This window comes from Narcine bancroftii, chromosome 3, assembly GCF_036971445.1.
Source record: "Narcine bancroftii isolate sNarBan1 chromosome 3, sNarBan1.hap1, whole genome shotgun sequence".
NCBI lineage: Eukaryota > Metazoa > Chordata > Chondrichthyes > Torpediniformes > Narcinidae > Narcine > Narcine bancroftii.
Window position 1 is genome coordinate 78625520 of NC_091471.1, and position 21444 is coordinate 78646963.

The 21444-nt window shown below is 44.8% G+C and overlaps 1 protein-coding gene and 1 non-coding gene across 10 annotated transcripts in view; both read left to right on the forward strand.

The window, feature by feature from the left end:
- LOC138757275 (integrin alpha-2-like) overlaps positions 1-21444 on the forward strand; it is a 214641-nt gene that overhangs the window by 179194 nt on the left and 14003 nt on the right. For 8 of the 9 annotated variants that reach the window (XM_069924323.1, XM_069924324.1, XM_069924326.1 and 5 more), the window contains 2 exons: positions 8616-8726; positions 11531-11641. In XM_069924323.1, the coding sequence (XP_069780424.1) occupies positions 8616-8726; positions 11531-11641 (222 nt within the window). Of the gene's footprint in view, positions 1-8615; positions 8727-9421; positions 9522-11530; positions 11642-21444 lie in introns of those variants that run through there. The other variant, XM_069924332.1, reaches the window with a different exon arrangement.
- On the forward strand, positions 7233-7339 carry LOC138759679 (U6 spliceosomal RNA). Its single transcript, XR_011355022.1, has one exon. It is a non-coding gene; the product is annotated as a U6 spliceosomal RNA (small nuclear RNA).

Below are 21444 nucleotides of genomic sequence, written 5' to 3' on the forward strand. Positions count from 1 at the left end.
CCAACTAGGATAGGATCCCTTTATTCCTACTCTCTCTTTCCTGCTGGCCAGTCAGTGCTCTAGCCATCTGATTATCCTTCCTCCAATTTTGTGGCCTCTCATCTTGTTCAAAACCTTATGTGTGGCACCATGTTGAAGGCCTTTTGAAATTCCAAATACACAACATCCACTGCATCTCCCTTGTCTATCCTACCTGTGATCTCTTCAAAGAATTGCAATAGGTTTATCAGGCATGATTTTTCTTTTCAGGAATTCTATAATATCATCATTGATAATTGACTCCAATAGCTTCCCAACCACCATCATCAGGCTAATAGGTCTATAATTTTCTTTCTGCTGCCTCATTCCCTTTTTAAACAGTGGAGTGATATTCGTGATCCTCCAGTCCATTGGAACCATGCCAGACTCATAGATTCTTGGAAGATTATTACCAATGCCTCCACAATCTCTACAGAGATCTCCTTCAGAACCCAAGAGTGCATTGCATCTGGTCCGGTACACTTATCTACCCTTAGGCCATTTACCTACCCTAGAACCTTCTCTCTTGTGATCTTAACCACACACTTCCAAGACAGCCATGGGAGACTGATATGCTACTAATGTCTTCCACAGTGAAAACTGAACCAAAATATTCATTCAGTTCCTCTGCCATCTCCTTGTCTCCAATTACAATTTCTCCTGCATCATTTTCTATTGGTCCTATGTCAACTTTGGTCACTCTTCTGCACTTTATATATTTAAAAATGCTTTAGTAACCATGTTTCATAATTCATCTTTCCTTCTTCATTGTTCTCCAAGTCTTTTAAAAAGTTTCCCAGTCCTCTGTCTTCCCACTTAATTTTGCTTCCTTGTTTGCCCTCTCTTTTGTTTTTACTTTGGCTTTAATTTCCCTCGTCAGCCACAATTGTCTCATTTTTTTCCATTCACAAATTTCTTTCTTTTTGTTATGTGCCTGTCCTGCACTTTTCTCATTTCACACACACCAGTGGGGAAGACAGCAGATCAGCAATGGCTGGAGTTCATGTTTTTCCAATCGGCTTTGGCCAGTTCCTCTCTTTTGTGACTGTATATTCCTTTACTCCACTGAAATACCGAAACATCAAATTTCAAAGTGAACTCAATCATATTGTGATCTCAGCCTCCGAAAGGTTCCTTTAGCTTAAGCTCTCTTATCACCTCTGGTTCATTACACACCAGAACAGCCAATCCCCTGGTGGGCCATCAACAAGTTGCTCCAAAACACCATCCCTCTCACCTGAGGTCCCGTACCATCCTAACTTACCCGATCTACTTTCATATTAAAATCCCTCGTAAGTATCGTAATGCTGCCCTTCTGACATGCCTCATCTATTTCCAGTTGTATTTTGTAATTCACAGCCTGGCTGCTGTTTGGGGCCCTGAAATGAATATTTTTGAATTGAATATTTATTTATATATCACATTTTAACACAACGGAATGTTTCTCCAAAGTGCTGTACACCCACCAATAAAAGAATACACAAAGCACAAAATCAACAAACATAAAAGACTAGACACTGGACAAGAGAGTCATCTCGCAGAATAGTAATGGGTTGGAGAAACACGTGGGCTGCCTAAACTCAACCCCATGCCCATGCCCTCCCAAGTGCCTGATAATCTACATCCTAGGGTACTCAAGGAAGTAGCCATTCAGATAGCAGATGCTTTAAGAATTATTTTCCAGAACTCGATAGACTCAGGATCAGTACCCATGGATTGGAGGGTAGCTAATGTTACCCCACTATTTAAAAAGGGGGGTAGAGAAAAAGCGAGGAATTATCGGCCGGTGAGCCTTACATCAGTAGTGGGCAAAATGATGGAATCCATTATTAAGGATGTAATAGCGGAGCATATGACTAGCAGAGAAGGGATCGTACGGAGTCAACATGGATTTACAAAAGATAAATCGTGCTTGACAAATCTATTGGAATTCTTTGAGATGGTGACAGGTAAAATAGATGGGGGAGAGCCAGTGGATGTGGTGTACCTGGACTTCCAAAAGGCCTTCGATAAGGTCCCGCATAAACGACTGGCTTCCAAAATTAAGGCTCATGGGATTGGGGGCAAAGTATTGATGTGGATTGAGAACTGGCTGGCAGGTAGAAGACAGAGAGTTGCGATAAATGGCTCATTTTCTGAGTGGCAGGCGGTGACCAGTGGGGTGCCACAGGGATCTGTACTGGGACCCCAGCTGTTCACAATTTACATTAATGATCTGGATGAGGGGATTGGATGTAATATCTCCAAATTTGCAGATGACACTAAGCTAGGAGGGGCTGTGTGCACGGAAGAGGGGGTCAGGAAGCTCCAGTGTGATTTGGATAAATTGAGGGACTGGGCAGATACATGGCAAATGCACTACAATGTGTATAAATGTGAGGTTATCCACTTTGGTAATACAAACCGCAGGGCAGATTACTATTTGAATGGCAATAGATTAAGAGATGGGGAAGTGCAGAGAGACCTAGGGGTACTTGTACATCAGTCTCTGAAGGCGAGCATGCAGGTACAGCAGGTGGTTAAAAAGGCAAATGGTATGTTGGCCTTCATATCAAGAGGGTTTGAGTATAGGAACAAGGATACCTTACTGCAACTATACAGGACCTTGGTGAGACCACACCTGGAGTATTGTGTGCAGTTTTGGTCACCTTATCTAAGGAAGGATGTTCTTGCAATGGAGGGAGTGCAGAGGCGATTCACCAGGCTGATACCTGGAATGGCAGGAATGACTTATGAGGAATGATTGCGCAAATTGGGATTGTACTCCCTGGAGTTTAGAAGATTGAGAGGGGATCTCATAGAGACATATAAAATTCTGGCAGGACTGGACAGAATGGATGCAGATGGGATGTTTCCAATGATGGGAAAATCCAGAACCCGGGGCCATGGTTTGAGGATAATAGGCAAACCATTTAGGACTGAGATGAGGAGGAATTTCTTTACCCAGAGGGTGGTGAATCTGTGGAATTCATTGCCACAGAGGGCAGTAGAGGCAGGTTCATTAAATATAGTTAAGAGGGAATTAGATATATTTCTTCAGTATAAGGGTATTAAAGGTTACGGAGAGAAGGCGGGGACGGGGTACTGAACTTTAAGATCAGCCATGATCTCGTTGAATGGTGGAGCAGGCTCGAAGGGTCGAATGACCTACTCCTGCTCCTATCCTCTATGTTTCAAGCCCAAACTATCTGGGCAGGCATTGCAGCTCCCTAGACAACTAGAATGAAAATGAGGCCAAGATTTTTATCTGAGGTCAGGTGAATTGATACAAATTTGAAGCTTACCATCATTTCTTAAAACTGTGGCAATTATAATGGGCAGCTGTAAAAAAAAGAGAGATTATAACGCTCTTGGAGACCAGTGCATCATTAGAGATAAACACAAGACACTTTAGACTAAACACAATTTAGACTTTGGACTCATAACATTACTTAAAATTACCAAAACTACAAGCTAAAACTAAATTTATTATACATAAAACACTCAGTTGCAATTATATATAAAAAAAGAAAAATCTCTGCCATCAATAATTCAACTAGATGCCAACACTAGCACCACAGAATTGAAAGACCAAAGCGGTCCTTGGTGGCTTGAATAAGGAGTCTCTCTGTTCACTTTCTCTGGGGTATGGAGTTATGGTATAGACACCTCTGTGCCCCACAGGCACATTACTACCAGCTCCCACAATGTGGCCCCTCTGGAACACCCCACCAGTGTGGAGAAGTCTTGGCCCCGCAAACAGTCCACAATTCAGCTCTATAACCTCGATGAGTCATCCCCTTGAGCATGACTGTCAACTTCACCCAGCGACAAACCCTGGGCTCCACCTCAGATGCTGCAGACCCCAGGCTGGGCCGCCCCAGCCTCCATACTGATCGCTTAGGACGCACCACTGTCTTCCACGCCTCCACCCCAAAATTCCAGGCGCCCACCCCAGCTGTCAGGACCTCTGCAAAGGACGGTCCTCAGACAGAGCCAGAGTCACTATCAGTGAATTTTTCAGGCTTCAGTAGATCCCTCAGACACTCCCTTGTCCTCATCCACCAGTTCCAGTGCCTCAGACATTGTGCATGGTTACATACTTAAGGTAATGTGCACCCAGGTCTGGAGAACTGCATCGAGCTACAATGAAGTCACCCCCATCTTAATGTGGTGGTAACTTCAGTAAATAAGATGTGTGCTACATTTCCAGTAATGTAGGCAGAACAAGAACAGCTCTGAGACAGTCCTAATTAAAGTTTCCCTTTTGGCAGAAGTTATGTCAAATTTACAGCTGTAGAATTTTACATCTTTGGACACATCATAACACTCAAGAACTTTTCTTTACCATTAGTGTTCTTTTATCTTTACCATTCCTTAACTCAACACATAAGGACTCTACCTCTCTGACCCCATCTCCCTTCTTTCCAATAATTTAATATTATCGCTTATCAGCAGAGCCACGCAGCTCTCTCTACCTCCCTGCCTATCCTTCCAGTACACCATGTATCCTTGGACGTCCAACTCCCAGTGACATCCAGTAATGGAGACAGCATCATACGCTCCAACCTGTAGCTGTACAGCAGGATTATCCACCTTGTTTCTAATCCTGCGTGCATTTAATATAATACCTTTAGACCAGTTTTTTTCATGTACTGTGTCTCTGTCATCCCTCTATTATTTTGTCTTGTCATCTGCCTGTCATCCTTGCTGCACACTATCTTTATTTACTGCTGTTTCCCCCTTCTTCAGCCCAAGCACTCTGGTTCTCACTCCCCTGTCAAATTAGCTTAAATCCTCCTGAATTGCTATATTAAACCTGCCCACCAGGATAACCCATTCTTTCTGTAAAAGTTGTGCTTTCCCCAAAAGAGATCCCAATAATCCAAGAATCTGAAGCACCAGTTTCTTGGTCATGCATTTATTTGCCTGTTCTCACTATTTTTGCCCTTAATAGTATGTGACACAGGCAGTAATCCTGAGATTACCACCCTGGAGGTCCTATTTCACAGCTTCCTCCCTAATTCCCTGTACTTCCTCTTCAAGACCTCCTGGTTTATCTTACCTATGTCATTGGTACCAACTTGTTCCAAGGCTTCTGGCTGTTCACCTTCCCACCCCCCCCCCTCAAAATGTTCCATCTGGGTGTCTTTATTGGGCTCATTGAATCTCTTATCTGTTCTCCTCACAATGGAATCTCCTATCTCTATCGCATGCCTTTTCGCCCTCTCTACTACAGAGTCATGCTTCATGCTAGAGACCTGGTCCCTATGGTCGTCCTCTGTCATCATCCTCCCCAATACTACCCAGAACGGTAAACCATTTGTTGTGGAGGATGGCCACAGAGGTATTCTCTATATATTTCCTGTGGCTCCCATCTATCACTTCCTCACTCTCCCCAGTCAGCAGTAGATTATCAAGCTGCAGCTCCAATTCCTTAGCTCGGTCTCTTGGGAGCTGTACCTCAGTGCACCTGGCGCAGATGTGGGTATTAGCGACCTCACATCTGACACTCGAAACAGAGCACTAAGCCGAGAGTCATAATACTTAATCTGTTACTACCAATAAGTGTTGAACAATATACTCACCTAGTATAACCATTGCCTCTTGCCTGTTCTCGCCGAAGTCTGTTGAGCCAAAGCCTTACCACGCTGACTCAGAACACTCTGACGAAGACTCCTCCCTCGATGACCCCTCTGTTACACAGTTCCTCTCTTTTATGTTGCTTATAACGGGTCACCTGTCACTCCTCCACCAATTACATGCCTTCTCTATCTCCTATTATAATTTGCACCCCAAATCCTAGCAGATCTTTGGGGGCCTACAGGTAACTCCCATCAGAATTTTTTACTCTTGCATTTTCCGACAAGGATTCCACATCCTCGCATCCTGTTTCATTATGCTAAGGACGTATTTCAATTTTTACCAACAGACCCACTTTGTCCACCTGTCTGTCTTTTCAATAGGATGTGTATCCTTGGATGTCTTGCTGTGTTGTCCACCTGCCTGTCTTTTCAATAGGATGTGTATCCTTGGATGTCTTGCTGTGTTGTCTATCTGCCTGTCTTTTCAATAGGATGTGTATCCTTGGATGTCTTGTGTTGTCCACCTGCCTGTCTTTTCAATAGGATGTGTATCCTTGGATGTCTTGCTGTGTGTCCATCTGCCTGTCTTTTCAATAGGATGTGTATCCTTGGATGTCTTGCTGTGTTGTCCACCTGCCTGTCTTTTCAATAGGATGTGTATCCTTGGATGTCTTGCTGTGTTGTCCACCTGCCTGTCTTTTCGATAGGATGTGTATCCTTGGATGTCTTGCTGTGTTGTCCACCTGCCTGTCTTTTCAATAGGATGTGTAATCTTGGATGTCTTGCTGTGTTGTCCACCTGCCTGTCTTTTCGATAGGATGTGTATCCTTGGATGTCTTGCAGTGTTGTCCACCTGCCTGTCTTTTCGATAGGATGTGTATCCTTGGATGTCTTGCTGTGTTGTCCACCTGCCTGTCTTTTCGATAGGATGTGTATCCTTGGATGTCTTGCTGTGTTATCCACCTGCCTGTCTTTTCAATAGGATGTGTATCCTTGGATGTCTTGCTGTGTTGTCCACCTGCCTGTCTTTTCGATAGGATGTGAATCCTTGGATGTTTTGCTGTGATCCTCCTTCAGCCACCTCTGTAATGCCCGCAACATTGTACATGCCAATCTCTAATGACACTTCTACTTGTTTTGTTCACTGCACCATTTAAATACCATACATTCAGCCTCGTGTTCACCACCCTTCTCATATTTGTCTCCATATTGCCCAAGTCTAAATTTTCATCATTTTCTGAACTTCCTGTCCTATCTTTTATTCTGAAGAACCAGTGGAGATCACCAACAGTCAAAGTGAGGGGATTGGGATTTAACATAGGACAAAGGATGGATAGCAGAGGTTTGGCATGGGAAATGGTATAATTTGGAAGTATAAGGAGCAACTAATAGAAGACTTCAGGAATTAGAAATGACAAATCCCCAGATCAAGGGATATGGAATTTTAAAAATATTAATAAAATAACTTGCAATTTTAACATATCTGTACTTACCACATTTTGAAGACATTCAACAGTAATTTATTCATAACATATTTCATGTGAATTGAAATTGTAACGAAGTCAAACATGAATGCTAATGTACAAAAGTTAAGATCCCATAAACAACATGGCAGCAATATCTCATTTGTAAAAAGGTAGTACACCAATTGTGCTCACTTCCACACCACATGTACTAAAATTGGAACAATACAGAGAAGATTAGCATGGCTCCTGCACAAGGATGACATGCAAATTTGTGAAGCGTTGCATATTTTTAAAAAAATGATAGTACACCAATTCTTCTACTGATCAAAGATGTCAGTACTGATTACCTGCTCGAGTCCCTGGAGTAGGGTGCGAAGTCTTGACCTTTTAAGATATCCACGCTGAGCCAAGGAGCAGCCATAACATTGAGGCCTGGTGAAAGCTGGATCGCCCATTCAATCGGATGCTTTTTGAAAGGTATTTTAGGAGATTGAGCATTCTCTAAGTCTACATTTATAACTCATCCTGAAGTAAATGATCAGTTTCCTTGAACCACTCTAATTTGCCTAGTAGGGGTACACTTGCAGTGATGTTCCAGGGAATTCTAGAGGATGATGTAAAATTGCTATGGAATTATATTCATTATCTACCATATGAATGGTGACCTTAAACCGTGTTCCACCTCTGCTAATGTATCCCTTCATTCCACTTTATCACAGCAAACTTTATGGCCCAGAATAATGTGGAAGATACACAAATCAGGATGTGATATTTCAAGGGGACAGTCATTTCACAAGTGCGGCCTTTGTTATTGCTCAGTGGTGGAGATATTGGGGAGGTCATCGCTGAATTAAATTAGATAAATTTCTCTGAAATACCCTGTTGGTAGCTCATAAGTAATCACAGCACATCACTGCTGCAGACCTAAGCAGGGAGAGAAAAAAAAATCATTCAAATCTCCAGAAGGGGTAGCATCAAGGTTTGCTTTTTTTGTAGCTGCTGCAATCCAGGGAGATTATTCTTTTGAGCCGAACTGTACAGATGGTAGAGGCTATCAGACAAGGCAAGGCAAGGCATAGAAGGATGTGGTCTCAATGTAGACAAACGAGATTTGTGTAGATGGGCAAAAAGATCTGCAAGGATGTAGTTGGCTGAAGGACCCACTTTTGTGCTATACAGCTCTGACTCAAGCTGAGGTTTACACAAGTGAAATTTTTTTTTTGCATGATGCTCTCCATGTAGACTTGATGTTGAAGAGGCTGGATTATTTAAACTATTCTGATGAGTGGTTACACCCCCCCAAGATGTTCCTGTGGCTTCTGCTTTGACTAAAAAGTCTGTTCCCATCTGATAACTTTCAGCTAATTTTATGAAATCGATAAAACTGATCATCACAGAAGCAGAAAATAAGTACAGGAAAGCAAGGAATGGAATTGTTTTATGTGATAATGATTTGAACAAGACATTCATGTGACTATTAATGCAGTGATGAAACAAGATTATTTGTAACCGTTCAGAAGTCTTATAATTGAAGTTGCAACTAATCCACAAATATTATATTTTATAGGTCAATACTGGACATTTCCCAATTCAGACTACCTATGTTACTGTTAAAATACCAGTAACTACAAAAGACAACAGTCGACTTTTGTATCTCACTGGAGTGAACACACTTCCGGTACGTCATGATAATTCTCAGTTAAAAAAACTTTTCAAAAGCATTAAAGGTCTTTCCTATGACAGCTTTGTTTTAAGTTTTGTATGAAGAACGAAGCAAAAGAATAAAATTAATCACTACCCATTTCAATTAATCAAATTTCTTGTACTTTGGGAAAAAGTGTATTTTTGATAAAATGTAATATTTTACTTCAGTGGCAATACATTTGGGAGAAATGTACAAAAAGGAGGTGAATCAAAGTTTCTGTTTTGCATCATCATCCAACAACAAAATTAACTCTATCACATAACAGATTCATTCCTGGGATATTTGACTTATCTCACAAGGAAAAAAGTATTTAATATGTGACTGCACTCTGGAATGTAGTAAACTGAGATGCAATATCAGTGTAAAATTCTGAATGGGTTTAACAGGTTACATGTAGTAAAATGCTTCATTTGGGGAAAGAGGGAATGGGGGAGTCCAAAAATAGCACAAACTTAATGACATTTGATGATCGGACATTTGATTTCGCAGATAAGATCCAATAAAGCAATGTGAGACTTTGGTTTCCAATCACTCAAGTATAATTTCTCATTAGGGATTTTTTTTTTCTGGTTATATCCAGTATGCAGTGTAGGGTAGAGACATTTAAAACTTGTATAAATAAATTACTATATTCACCAATGTAATAAATGCTTGTCTACATTTCATAGGTTATGGTAGCTTTCGTCATTCAAAACAACAATTTCTCATGCTGATATACAATAAGAAAGATGAAAGACAGGGATGAATGAGGGAACTGTCAAGATGAGGTTAGTGAAAGGGGAGGATGGAAGGGAGGGAAGAAGAAACTAAGGGAGAGAGATGATTAAGATAGCGAGGTGTGAGGAAGGAGAACCAAGGAAGATAATATGGACAAGAACATACAGTATGTAAGTGTCCATTTGTCTGCAAAATCAGTGTAGGTTTATCTAGCAGGGTAGACTCCAACAGACTCCAATAGTCTTCAGTGCCCTGAACAATGTGACCAAGATCTCATGCTCATAAAGTCTGTGTTGTATCTAGAATGCAATGAACACTCCATATTAAAAGAATCAAGCTTGGCCTATCTTGACCTCCTCAGAACAAAATGAGAGCAAGTCTTCCTCAAATGTGAGGGAATGCCCAAAATGAGAGGATATTAGTCAGCTGCACGTAACTTGTCTGATGTTCTCAATTGGATTGCTCATGGAGAAAATATAAGAGCTCTGATATTTAGCTGGGTGGGTTCAGGTGGAATTTACTGCTGGGAATAGAAATTCATAATCTTGTTTGCTTCAGAAAGTTTAGCAGTCAAAAAGAATGGCTGATCAAAAAAGATGTAAATACAGTAAAACCCCTGTTGTCAGGAATTCAAGCAACCAGAAACATCAAGCAAATGGCAAAAAAATTAAGGAAAATAAACAAATAAATAGAAATTAAAATAATTAAGAATAAATAAAAAATAAATAAATGTTTACAGTTGTAAAAATAAATGTTTTCTGAAGTAACACAAACATTTGGTGAAGATAGGAGGAAATATTCAGCCAGTGGAATGTCTTGGTTGGGTTTTGCTTGTAACAGCTGTTTGAATAAATTTGTGTGAAACAGTAACGATGTTGCCCAGGATGAGCAGTAGGTTGATGTCCTTCACCATTGGTGTAATTCTCTTAAAATGACTTCTCGTCCCTGATAGTAAGAGCCTTTATCTTTATTAGTATATTATTAAGTATATTAATAAAGCTTAATCAGTAAACTTGGGGGGGAGGATAATTATCTATGTTATTGTTTGTCTTTCAGGCAGCTCTGTGGAGGAGGAGGAAGCTGCAGATGCAGTAATAGTTAAATGTTTTCAAAAAATATGACTGAAAATAAAGTAAAATGCTTTAAGGTTTATACAGGTATATCCATGCAAGTGAAATTTGTTCAGAAGAGTATTTTTGTCATTTTAACTGTTTAATCTTAATGCAGGTGTATTAGTTAGGAATTTTGAGGGTGAGTCTCAAGTGACTGGAAAACTACGATATTTTGGTGCCCTCATTTTGGCACCAGACATTTTGGCCCTCACAGTTTGCACCCACATTTTGGAGCCAGACATTTTGGTGGTCACAGTTTGGTGCTAGACATTTTTGCCCGTCAGCCCCACTCAGCGTCTACTGACTGACTTCATCCCACCACACTGCCTGAACCCCTGGCGTAGCAGAAACTCTGTGTCCACCCCCCCCCCCCCAAGGAAAATGCTCCCTGGCAAACAAGGGCTTTTAGTAGCTTATAGTGATATATTTAAATTATTAAAAACAGTCACGGAACAATCAAAAACAAGGCCCTTTGGTAAATTATAACTATATATTTATTGTAAGTTTAATTACATATAAGTGATTATTTGTGTAATAAGTATACCAATAAATCCCAAAATGTTTGCCGAGGGAGCAGTTTCCTGGGGGGGAGAGAGAGTTTCTGAAATGCGAGGGATTCAGGCGGTAGCAGAAGGTGAGTGGGACGGGGAGCCAGGGCAGCGCCAAACTGTGGGTGCCAAAACATCCGAAGGGCTATGAAAGTCAAACCGCGGATGCCAAAATGTCCAATTCCGTGGAAAACCTGGTCAGTTGCTGAATACCAGGTAGTTCACTTTATATTATTTTTGCAATATTACATCAACTAAACTATAGGTCCCAGACATAAATCATCATTACATACCTACTTTATGATTTACTTCACACCAGAATCTAACATAAAGTAAAGAAAGATTTTTACTGGTATTTGATCATTTATTTTAGATATTTTCTGTTTTTAAAATAATGCAGGAAAATAACTTCATTTGTGACTTAAAAGAAAAAGTAGATAAACTGAATATCAAACACTCACCTCATTCTGCAACTTTTGGAAATGAACACTTCCACGATATGAAAGATTTGGTAAGATACGATCTTATTAGTATGCAAACTATTCTTTGGCCAACATTTGGCAAAATGTATGAACACTAGGCAAGATGGGATGCACCGATGATGATGGATTTCTATTGCGAACTGTGGCCATTTGCAGAATGCATGATGACATGTACCAGAATTCCATGCCTGAGCAATCCTGGGGCATTCCAGGATTGCTCAGCTGAGGGGCCAGATAGACCTTATCTGCTCCCTCAGCTTTACAACAGCCAGAATTGGCTCATCTAACCTATTGCCTTTCATTCAAATGAAATCACCAAGCCTCATTTGAAAGACAAATTTAGTTAAAATTTTTGCCTATTTATCTTTATTTCACTCTGTTTATGTTTTTAATAATTTTTTGATAATTTTCAGTTAAGGGATTGGGAGGTTTAAGGGGGGTTAAAATGTATTATTAAATTCTTTTTAAAATACTTTTTAATCACATTTCTTTTTCTTTACTGTGGATGGGATCTTAGTGATCAAGGTGCAGAGAAATGCAATGGTGATTAAGCCATCAATGCATTAGTACTTGTACAGCCATAACATTGTAGGACTAACAGAGATGGCAACTGGGAGCTGAAGTTTGGAATCAGTTGATATATTTAAAGTATTCACATAGCCTGTTTTTTTTTCCTGGTGATTAAACAAATGCATTTGCCAGGTTACACCTTGTAGCATTTATATCCATTAATCGATATTTTCATGATGTATTAAGCTATTTTTATTTGCAAAGAAAACAACACTGGAACACAAAGAATCTCCACAGCCAAGATGAATTTGGAGTAAACAGAAAATGACCAAAAAGACCTAGCAGGTCCGGCAGAGTACAGTTAATATTTTTGTTGAATGATCTTGCATTAGAATAGTTTAGATTGCAAAGGCATATGGAACTAGTAGGTTAATTCGATGTATTTGGGCAGTGTGGGCTCATGGACCAGATGGGCCTGTCACTGTGCTGAATATCTAAAAAAAAAATTAATTATTAACAATGAATTTAGTTTCATAGTCTTACTATATTCAAGTAATCTGTATATTTATAGGACTCAAAAATAGCAGAATCCTAAACACACTATATTCACCAACGCTGAAATTCACAAGCATATTGGCACCTTTACTCTCTTTCACTTCCTTGAATGTCTCATATCAGCTGCTAGAGTAACAGCTCCTTAGATTATGGGAAGACTAGATTTATAGGATATCATCAGGTTCAGGTGTCATTCACGAGGAGGTCCTAACCCTCTGACATGGGTAGTGTGGAGTGTGGATCTGAAATCTGTTATGGGACCAGAAGACCCCAAAACACAGCAGCAATAGAAATTCACCAAGACAAAAGGTTGTTTTTACCTATCTTTAAGCATGAAAACAGGATCAAACTTTTACTTATTACTATTAACTTAACCCCCTTCTAATTCTAAGTGCATGTGTAAGTTCAGATAAGTTCTTTGATTCACAGTTCAATCTCACTTCTTATTCCTCCAAGTTCACTGTGTAGAGCTCGTCAAAAGAACCAAAGACTTGTTGATCCAAACCAAGGCTTTTATTAGCAAAAGACCGGAGCTCTTCACAGGTGGCCAACCAGTCCGGAATGATCCGACCTGGCTAGGGACACAACCCTTTAAGGCCCAAACAATAGGTGTGGCTTAGCTCTCAGCCAATCGCTGTAAGCACAGTCTAGATACAGTAACTATATACACTATGTACATTGGTGATAGATCTGTACTATCACATTCACCCCTTCTTGGAGAATTGACCCTGGGAAAAAAAAACAAAAACGAGGGAGAGAATGAAAAGGAAGGGGTAGGTCAAGGACTGTAGTGGTCAGGGGGTCTGACCATCCGGCGTGACCGCCGTGGTGCCGGGATTGGGGTCGCTGGAGTGGTGTCGCCAGCGGGCTCATCGGGTGCGACTGCTCCGTCGCTCAATTCCCCAGTCGTTTTGTCGGCAGGGTGGCCCGAGTCATTGGGGTGCTGTTGGTCCTTCTGTTGCGGCACGGGGCCTGGAGCATAAGGAGTTGGGGGGTTTGCTGGGTCTACCGCGTCCTGAGCTAGGTCCCGCACCGAAACAGTGTCCTCCCGCCCGTCTGGGAACTCCACGTATGCGTAATGTGGGTTCGCGTGGAGTAGAGTCACTCGGTCGACCAAGGGGTCGTTCTTTGAGTGCCGGACGTGGCGTCGCAAAAGGACGGGGCCAGGGACGGTGAGCCATGCCGGTACAGTGGTTCCCGATTCGGATTTCCTCGGGAAAAGGAACATCCTTTCGTGGGGGGGTGGCATTTGTTGCAGTACATAGGAGGGAGCGGATGGAGTGTAAGGCACTAGTGAGAACCTCCTGCCAGTGAGAGGTGGGGAGACCTTTAGACCGGAGAGCCAGTGTAACCGCTCTCCATATGGTGGCATTCTCCCTCTCGACCTGGCCATTACCGCGTGGGTTATAGCTCGTGGTCCTGCTTGAAGCAATACCACACTCCAGAAGGTACTGTTGCAGCTCTGCACTCATGAATGAGGACCCCCTATCACTGTGGATGGAATTGGGGTACCCGAAGATGGTGAAAATACTGTGAAGGGCCTGTATCACTGAGGTGGCAGTGGTGTCTGGGCAGGCCACAGCGAATGGGAAGCGGGAGTATTCGTCGATGGCCGTAAGGATGTAGGTATTACGGTTGGTCGACGGTAGGGGTCCCTTAAAGTCTACGCTAAGACGCTCGAAGGGGCGGGTGGCTTTGATAACGTGGGAGTTATCCGGACGGAAGAAGTGGGGCTTGCATTCGGCGCACACCGAACAGGCTCGGGTCATGGAGCGGATCTCCTCAACTGTGTAGGGTAAGTTGCGCGCCTTGACAAAGTGAGCAAACCTAGTGACCCCTGGATGACAGAGCGCCTCATGGAGTTTCCGTAGTCTGTCCATCTGTATGCTGGCGCACGTCCCCCTGGAGAGCGCGTCAGGCGGGTCGTTGAGCTTACCAGGCCGGTACAGGATGTCATAGTTAAAGGTGGAGAGTTCGATTCTCCATCTGGCGATTTTGTCGTTTTTTATCTTACCACGCTGGGTGTTGCTGAACATGAAGGAGACCGCGCGTTGATCAGTCAACAGTGTAAAGCGCCTCCCAGCGAGGTAATGTCTCCAACGACGTACCGCTTCAACTATGGCCTGGGCCTCCTTCTCGATCGAGGAGTGTCTACTCTCCGGACCCTGGAGGGTTCTGGAGAAGAAGGCTACAGGCCGACCGGCCTGGTTCAAGGTGGCTGCCAGGGCGAAGTCGGATGCATCGCTCTCGACTTGAAACGGGACAGACTCATCGATCGCGTGCAGCGTCGCAGCAGCGATGTCAGATTTGATTCGATCGAAAGCCGCTGTGGCTTCAGTCGAGAGGGGAAAAGAGGTGGTCTTGATAAGAGGACGTGCCTTGTCGGCGTAGTTTGGAACCCATTGGGCGTAATACGAGAAAAGGCCCAGGCAGCGTTTGAGAGCTTTCTGGGTATGTGGGGGGGGTAAGTCCATTAAGGGACGCATGCGGTCAGGATCTGGCATGACTATCCCGTTTTCCACCACACAACCTAGAATAGCGAGTCGTGTGGTGCGGAAAACACACTTGTCCAAATTGTAAGTCAGGTTTAGCTGACGGGCAGTTTGAAGAAATTTGTCTAGGTTGGCGTCATGGTCCTGCATGTCGTGGCCGCAGATGGTGATATTGTCCAGATACGGGAAGGTAGCGGTTAGCCCGTTCTGGTCCACCATCCTGTCCATTTCCCGCTGGAAGACCGCGACACCATTTGTGACCCCGAATGGTACCCTGAGAAATTGATATAGCCGCCCATTCGCTTCAAAGGCCGTGAATGGTTGGTCCTCGCAGCGGATCGGGAGCTGGTGGTAGGCCGAACGTAGGTCAATAGTGGAGAAAATGCGGTACTGGGCGATCTGGTTCACCACATCCGTGATGCGTGGCAGGGGGTACGCATCCAGGAGTGTGAAGCGGTTAATGGTCTGGCTATAGTCGACCACCATCCGTAGTTTTTCCCCATTCTTGACAACCACCACCTGGGCTCTCCAGGGGCTTGAACTGGGTTCGATGATGCCCTCATCCAGCAATCTACGCACCTCACTCCTAATGAATTGCCTGTTTTCGTAACTATATTGCCGACTTTTGGTGGCCACAGGCTTCCAGCCAGGGGTGAGGTTTGCGAAGAGTGCTGGCGGGGCAATCCGGAGTGTGGAAAGGCCGCAGGATTGGCCCCGGGGCACGGGGGAGGGTTGCTCGGGTGCTTCGGGAGTGGGGCGATGGCAGACCGAGAGGGGGGCGTGGGGTCCCCCAAAGTGTAGGGACACCGTTTGGAACTGACACTGGAAGTCTAATCCCAGCAACACTGGGGCGCACAATTGGGGAAGGACGAATAATTTAAAGTGGGTGACCGTCACGCCCTGTACTTCCAGCGTGGCGATGCAATACCCCTTTATCCCAGTCGAGTGCGACCTCGTCGCTAATGAGATCCTCTGGGTAGTGGGGATAATGTCAAGTCCCCAACGGAGGGCCAGATCTGGCTGGATAAAACTGTCAGTTGACCCAGAGTCAAATAAGCAATTGGTGTAGTGTCCATGCACTTTAATCAGTTCCATTGCTCTGGTGAGGGGATGAGAGCATTGCTGGTTTAATGTTATTGAAGCAGATGACAGGTGAGTTTTGCACGATGACGTCACGCAACGGGATGACGTCACGCAACGGGATGACGTAGTCAACGCTCGAGGAACAGGTTGGAGAACCTCCCGGAAGTGCTGTTGTGGCGGGTGAATGGTAAGTAGTGGGGTTTGTTCTCTTTGGCTTGGCTTCGCGGACGAAGATTTATGGAGGGGGTAAAAAGTCCACATCAGCTGCAGACTCGTTTGTGGCTGACAAGTCCGATGCGGGACAGGCAGACACGATTGCAGCGGTTGCAGGGGAAAATTGGTTGGTTGGGGATGGGTGTTGGGTTTTTCCTCCTTTGCCTTTTGTCAGTGAGGTAGGCTCTGCGGTCTTCTTCAAAGGAGGTTGCTGCCCGCCAAACTGTGAGGCGCCAAGATGCACGGTTTGAGGCGATATCAGCCCACTGGCGGTGGTCAATGTGGCAGGCACCAAGAGATTTCTTTAGGCAGTCCTTGTACCTTTTCTTTGGTGCACCTCTGTCACGGTTGCCAGTGGAGAGCTCGCCATATAACACGATCTTGGGAAGGCGATGGTCCTCCATTCTGGAGACGTGACCCATCAAGCGCAGCTGGATCTTCAGCAGCGTGGACTCGATGCTGTCGACCTCTGCCATCTCGAGTACTTCGACGTTAGGGATGTAAGCGCTCCAATGGATGTTGAGGATGGAGCGGAGACAACGCTGGTGGAAGCGTTCTAGGAGCCGTAGGTGGTGCCGGTAGAGGACCCATGATTCGGTGCCGAACAGGAGTGTGGGTATGACAACAGCTCTGTATACGCTTATCTTTGTGAGGTTTTTCAGTTGGTTGTTTTTCCAGACTCTTTTGTGTAGTCTTCCAAAGGCGCTATTTGCCTTGGCGAGTCTGTTGTCTATCTCATTGTTTGTAGGTTTGTAGTTGCTCGCGATTGGCGGTCGGGCCCTGGCGGTCGTCAGCGATGGACGCTAGGGTGAGCACCTGGTTGGCCGCGGGGGTGGCTGCGGCGGCGGTAGCGTCGGCCCCGGGGCTGTCTGTGGCGGCGGCAGCAGCGGTGGTAGCGCCGGCCCCGGGGGTGTCCGTGGCGGCGGCGGCAGCAGCGGCGGTAGCGTCGGCCCCGGGGGTGTCTGTGGCGGCGGCAGCAGCGGCGGTAGCGTCGGCCCCGGGGGTGTCCGTGGCGGCGGCAGCAGCGGCGGTAGCGTCGGCCCCGGAGGTGTCCGTGGTGGCGGCAGCAGCGGCGGTAGCGTCGGCCCCGGGGATGGCTGTGGCGGCGGCAGCAGCGGCGGTAGCGTCGGCCCCGGGGGTGGCTGTGGCGGCGGCAGCAGCGGCGGTAGCGTCAGCCCCGGGGGTGTCTGTGGCGGCGGCAGCAGCGGCGGTAGCGGCGGTAGTGTCAAGTGTTCCGCACGGGGGCGAGAGGCAGGCCATCACCATGGTTGCGACAGTGGGTTGCCCCTTCCGGGTTCGGCGTCTCCGTGACGTCAGGCGTTGCCGTGCAGGGGAGCCCTCGCTCTCATTGGACGAGAGCTCTGGGGAAGAAGAGTTTGAATGGGATAGTGGCGGTTGAGCTTCACACGAGGCACTGTGCTTGCTGGCGGCCATTTTAGACCTACAGACTGCAGCAAAGTGGCCCTTTTTAAGGCACTTCTGGCACCTGGCTTTTCTTGCTGGGCACTGGGACCTGCTGTGCTTGTCCCTCCCGCAGAAATAACATTTCGGGTTCGCACGGGGCAGGGTAGCAGCAGCCGACAGGCCGTCAGGGGTAGGGTAGAAGGGCACTCTACTCACATCAGAATGTGGGGTCCAGTCCCTAGAGAGCTCGGTGGACTTTAAGGCTGCATCCTCCATTGTGATTGCAATCCGAGCCACGTCCTCTAGTTTTTCTACCCCTTGCTCGAGCAAACGCAGCCTCACTTCGTTCGATCGGAGCCCGGCCACATAGGCATCCCGGACGAGGTCGCTAGTGATCTCGGCAGCAGTTTTGTCCACACAGTTACAGTCCTTGCCCAATCCCTTGTAAATATGCCCTGCTGGACTCGCTGGGCTGTTGCTTCCTCGACGCAAGCATGAGCCGGGCATGAACTCTGTTCACCGGTTGATCATACAGTCCTTTCAGTACCTTTATGGCTGCGGTGTAAGTGGTCTCATCCTGGATGTTCTCGTAGACTCTCAAGGACACCAAAGACAGCAATGCTGTTAGACGCTGGTTATCCTCCTCTACCTGAATGAATCTCAGGAAGTTTTCAAAGTTCAGCAGCCAGAACTTAAAGGCTTTGAAGGCTGTAGCTGACTGTGGGTCGATATCAAGTTTTTCTGGCCGAGTTAAACGCTCCATCCCTTTCAAAAAAAAAAATCTTTTTGCTAATAAAATTGTAGAGCTCGTCGAAAGAACCAAAGACTTGTTGATCCAAACCAAGGCTTTTATTAGCAAAAGACCGGAGCTCTTCACAGGTGGCCGACCAGTCCGAAATGATCCGACCTGGCTAGGGACACAACCCTTTAAGGCCCAAACAATAGGTGTGGCTTAGCTCTCAGCCAATCGCTGTAAGCACAGTCTAGATACAGTAACTATATACACTATGTACATTGGTGATAGATCTGTACTATCACACACTGGTATCAGGCAATTCTTATACTGTGCACAGAATTGAACATTTATGAATTTCATCAGGCTTTGGTGCTTGAAAGGTAAGTGTTTACCACTCAGGAAGGTTCTTGTCAGTTTTCAGAGAGAGCTTTGTTGCCTGTTGGACACAATCTGATTCCTTCTGATCAGCCACTTCAGTGTCTTACCAAAGAAACTTGCCCCATCGGGGTTTTCCAGATGATAACCTCTTTCTTTCAGGTCACCACAGAGTTCCTTTTTGTTTCCCTTATTTCAAGTGAAACATTATATAGCCAGCCATCTTGTATAGATGACAAGGGCTTTGAACAGGCTGAACTATAACTCACAACCTGTCTTCAAAAGGGGTTTTTTCCACAAACTTGCCAGCTTGTCATGTTCCAGTCCCAGCTGTGGCTGCTGAACTGTAGAACTGAATTCTCTCTCTCTCTCCCTCCCTCACTCAAAGAAAACCACATGACCCTCTTAGAACACCAAAATGCACTCAGACAGCAGCACCGGACCCAATCTTCTGAGTTTGTTTATCTGTTGCTTTCCACAACAATAATCCATTACTCCACAGCATGTCCAATTAACACCTACTTGCGAAGTCCTTATAGGCACTCTTCAAAGTTTTTGCAAAGGCACTGTTTGTATCTTTTTGTGACCTACACTAAAAAACCTGCCACTATTTATCTTCTTTAAAACATGTATCTTCTTTAATACAATATAAAATATAACATAATCTGTCACAAGTCAAAGATTGACTTAAAAAGGGGGGTAGAGAAAAAGCGGGGAATTATCAGCCGGTGAGCCTTACATCAGTAGTGGGCAAAATGATGGAATCCATTATTAAGGATGTAATAGTGGAGCATATGACTAGCAGAGAAGGGATCGGACAGAGTCAACATGAATTTACAAAAGGTAAATTGTGCTTGACAAATCTATTGGAATTCTTTGAGATGATGACAGGTAAAATAGATGGGGGAGAGCCAGTGGATGTGGTGTACCTGGACTTCCAAAAGGCCTTCGATAAGGTCCCACATAAACGACTGGCTTCCAAAATCAAGGCTCATGGGATTGGGGGCAAAGTATTGATGTGGATTGAGAACTGGCTGGCAGGTAGAAGACAGAGAGTTGCGATAAATGGCTCATTTTCTGAGTGGCAGGCGGTGACCAGTGGGGTGCCACAGGATCTGTACTGGGACCCCAGCTGTTCACAATTTACATTAATGATCTGGATGAGGGGATTGGATGTAATATCTCCAAATTTGCAGATGACACTAAGCTAGGAGGGGTTGTGTGCACGGAAGAGGGGGTCAGGAAGCTCCAGTGTGATTTGGATAAATTGAGGGACTGGGCAGATACATGGCAAATGCACTACAATGTGGATAAATGTGAGGTTATCCACTTTGGTAATACAAACCGGAGGGCAGATTACTATTTGAATGGCAATAGATTAAGAGATGGGGAAGTGCAGAGAGACCTAGGGGTACTTGTACATCAGTCTCTGAAGGCGAGCATGCAGGTACAGCAGGCGGTTAAAAAGGCAAATGGTATGTTGGCCTTCATATCAAGAGGGTTTGAGTATAGGAACAAGGATACCTTACTGCAGCTGTACAGGGCCTGGAGTATTGTGTGCAGTTTTGGTCACCTTATCTAAGGAAGGATGTTCTTGCAATGGAGGGAGTGCAGAGGCGATTCACCAAGCTGATACCTGGAATGGCAGGAATGACTTATGAGGAAAGATTGCGCAAATTGGGATTGTACTCGCTGGAGTTTAGAAGATTGAGAGGGGATCTCATAGAGACATATAAAATTCTGGCAGGACTGGACAGAATGGATGCAGATGGGATGTTTCCAATGATGGGAAAATCCAGAACCCGGGGCCATGGTTTGAGGATAATAGGCAAACCATTTAGGACCGAGATGAGGAGGAATTTCTTTACCCAGAGGGTGGTAAATCTGTGGAATTCATTGCCACAGATGGCAGTGGAGGCAGGTTCATTAAATATATTTAAGAGGGAATCAGATATATTTCTTCAGTATAAGGGTATTAAAGGTTACAGAGAGAAGGCGGGGTCGGGGTACTGAACTTTAAGATCAGCCATGATCTCGTTGAATGGTGGAGCAGGCTCGAAGAGTCGAATGACCTACTCCTGCTCCTATCTTCTATGTTTCTATATTAATAGGAGTATTTGCAACCCCTCACTACAAATGTGGTATGCAATCTTGTCCAGGTCACAAATGGCACAGATAGGCAATGGGTCAGTGAGATAATTGAAAAACATGTTATTTAAGACTCCTCTGGGAGATACATTCCACCTTAGGTTTGTAAAAATATAAGAACACATCACTCAACAGTAAGCCCAGTCTGCTGCCTCCTCCAGAAGGCAAGGTGGCATCAGAATGCAAGGAAGTGGGCGCAGCAACAGTCTTTGAGGGAGGTCCCTCTACATGAGGAGAAAATCAAGGAGCTCAAGTTGTTCTGCACCAGTTCCCAAAGAAGAAACTGAGACCTTGAAGCAATGAGAACATTTGCCTT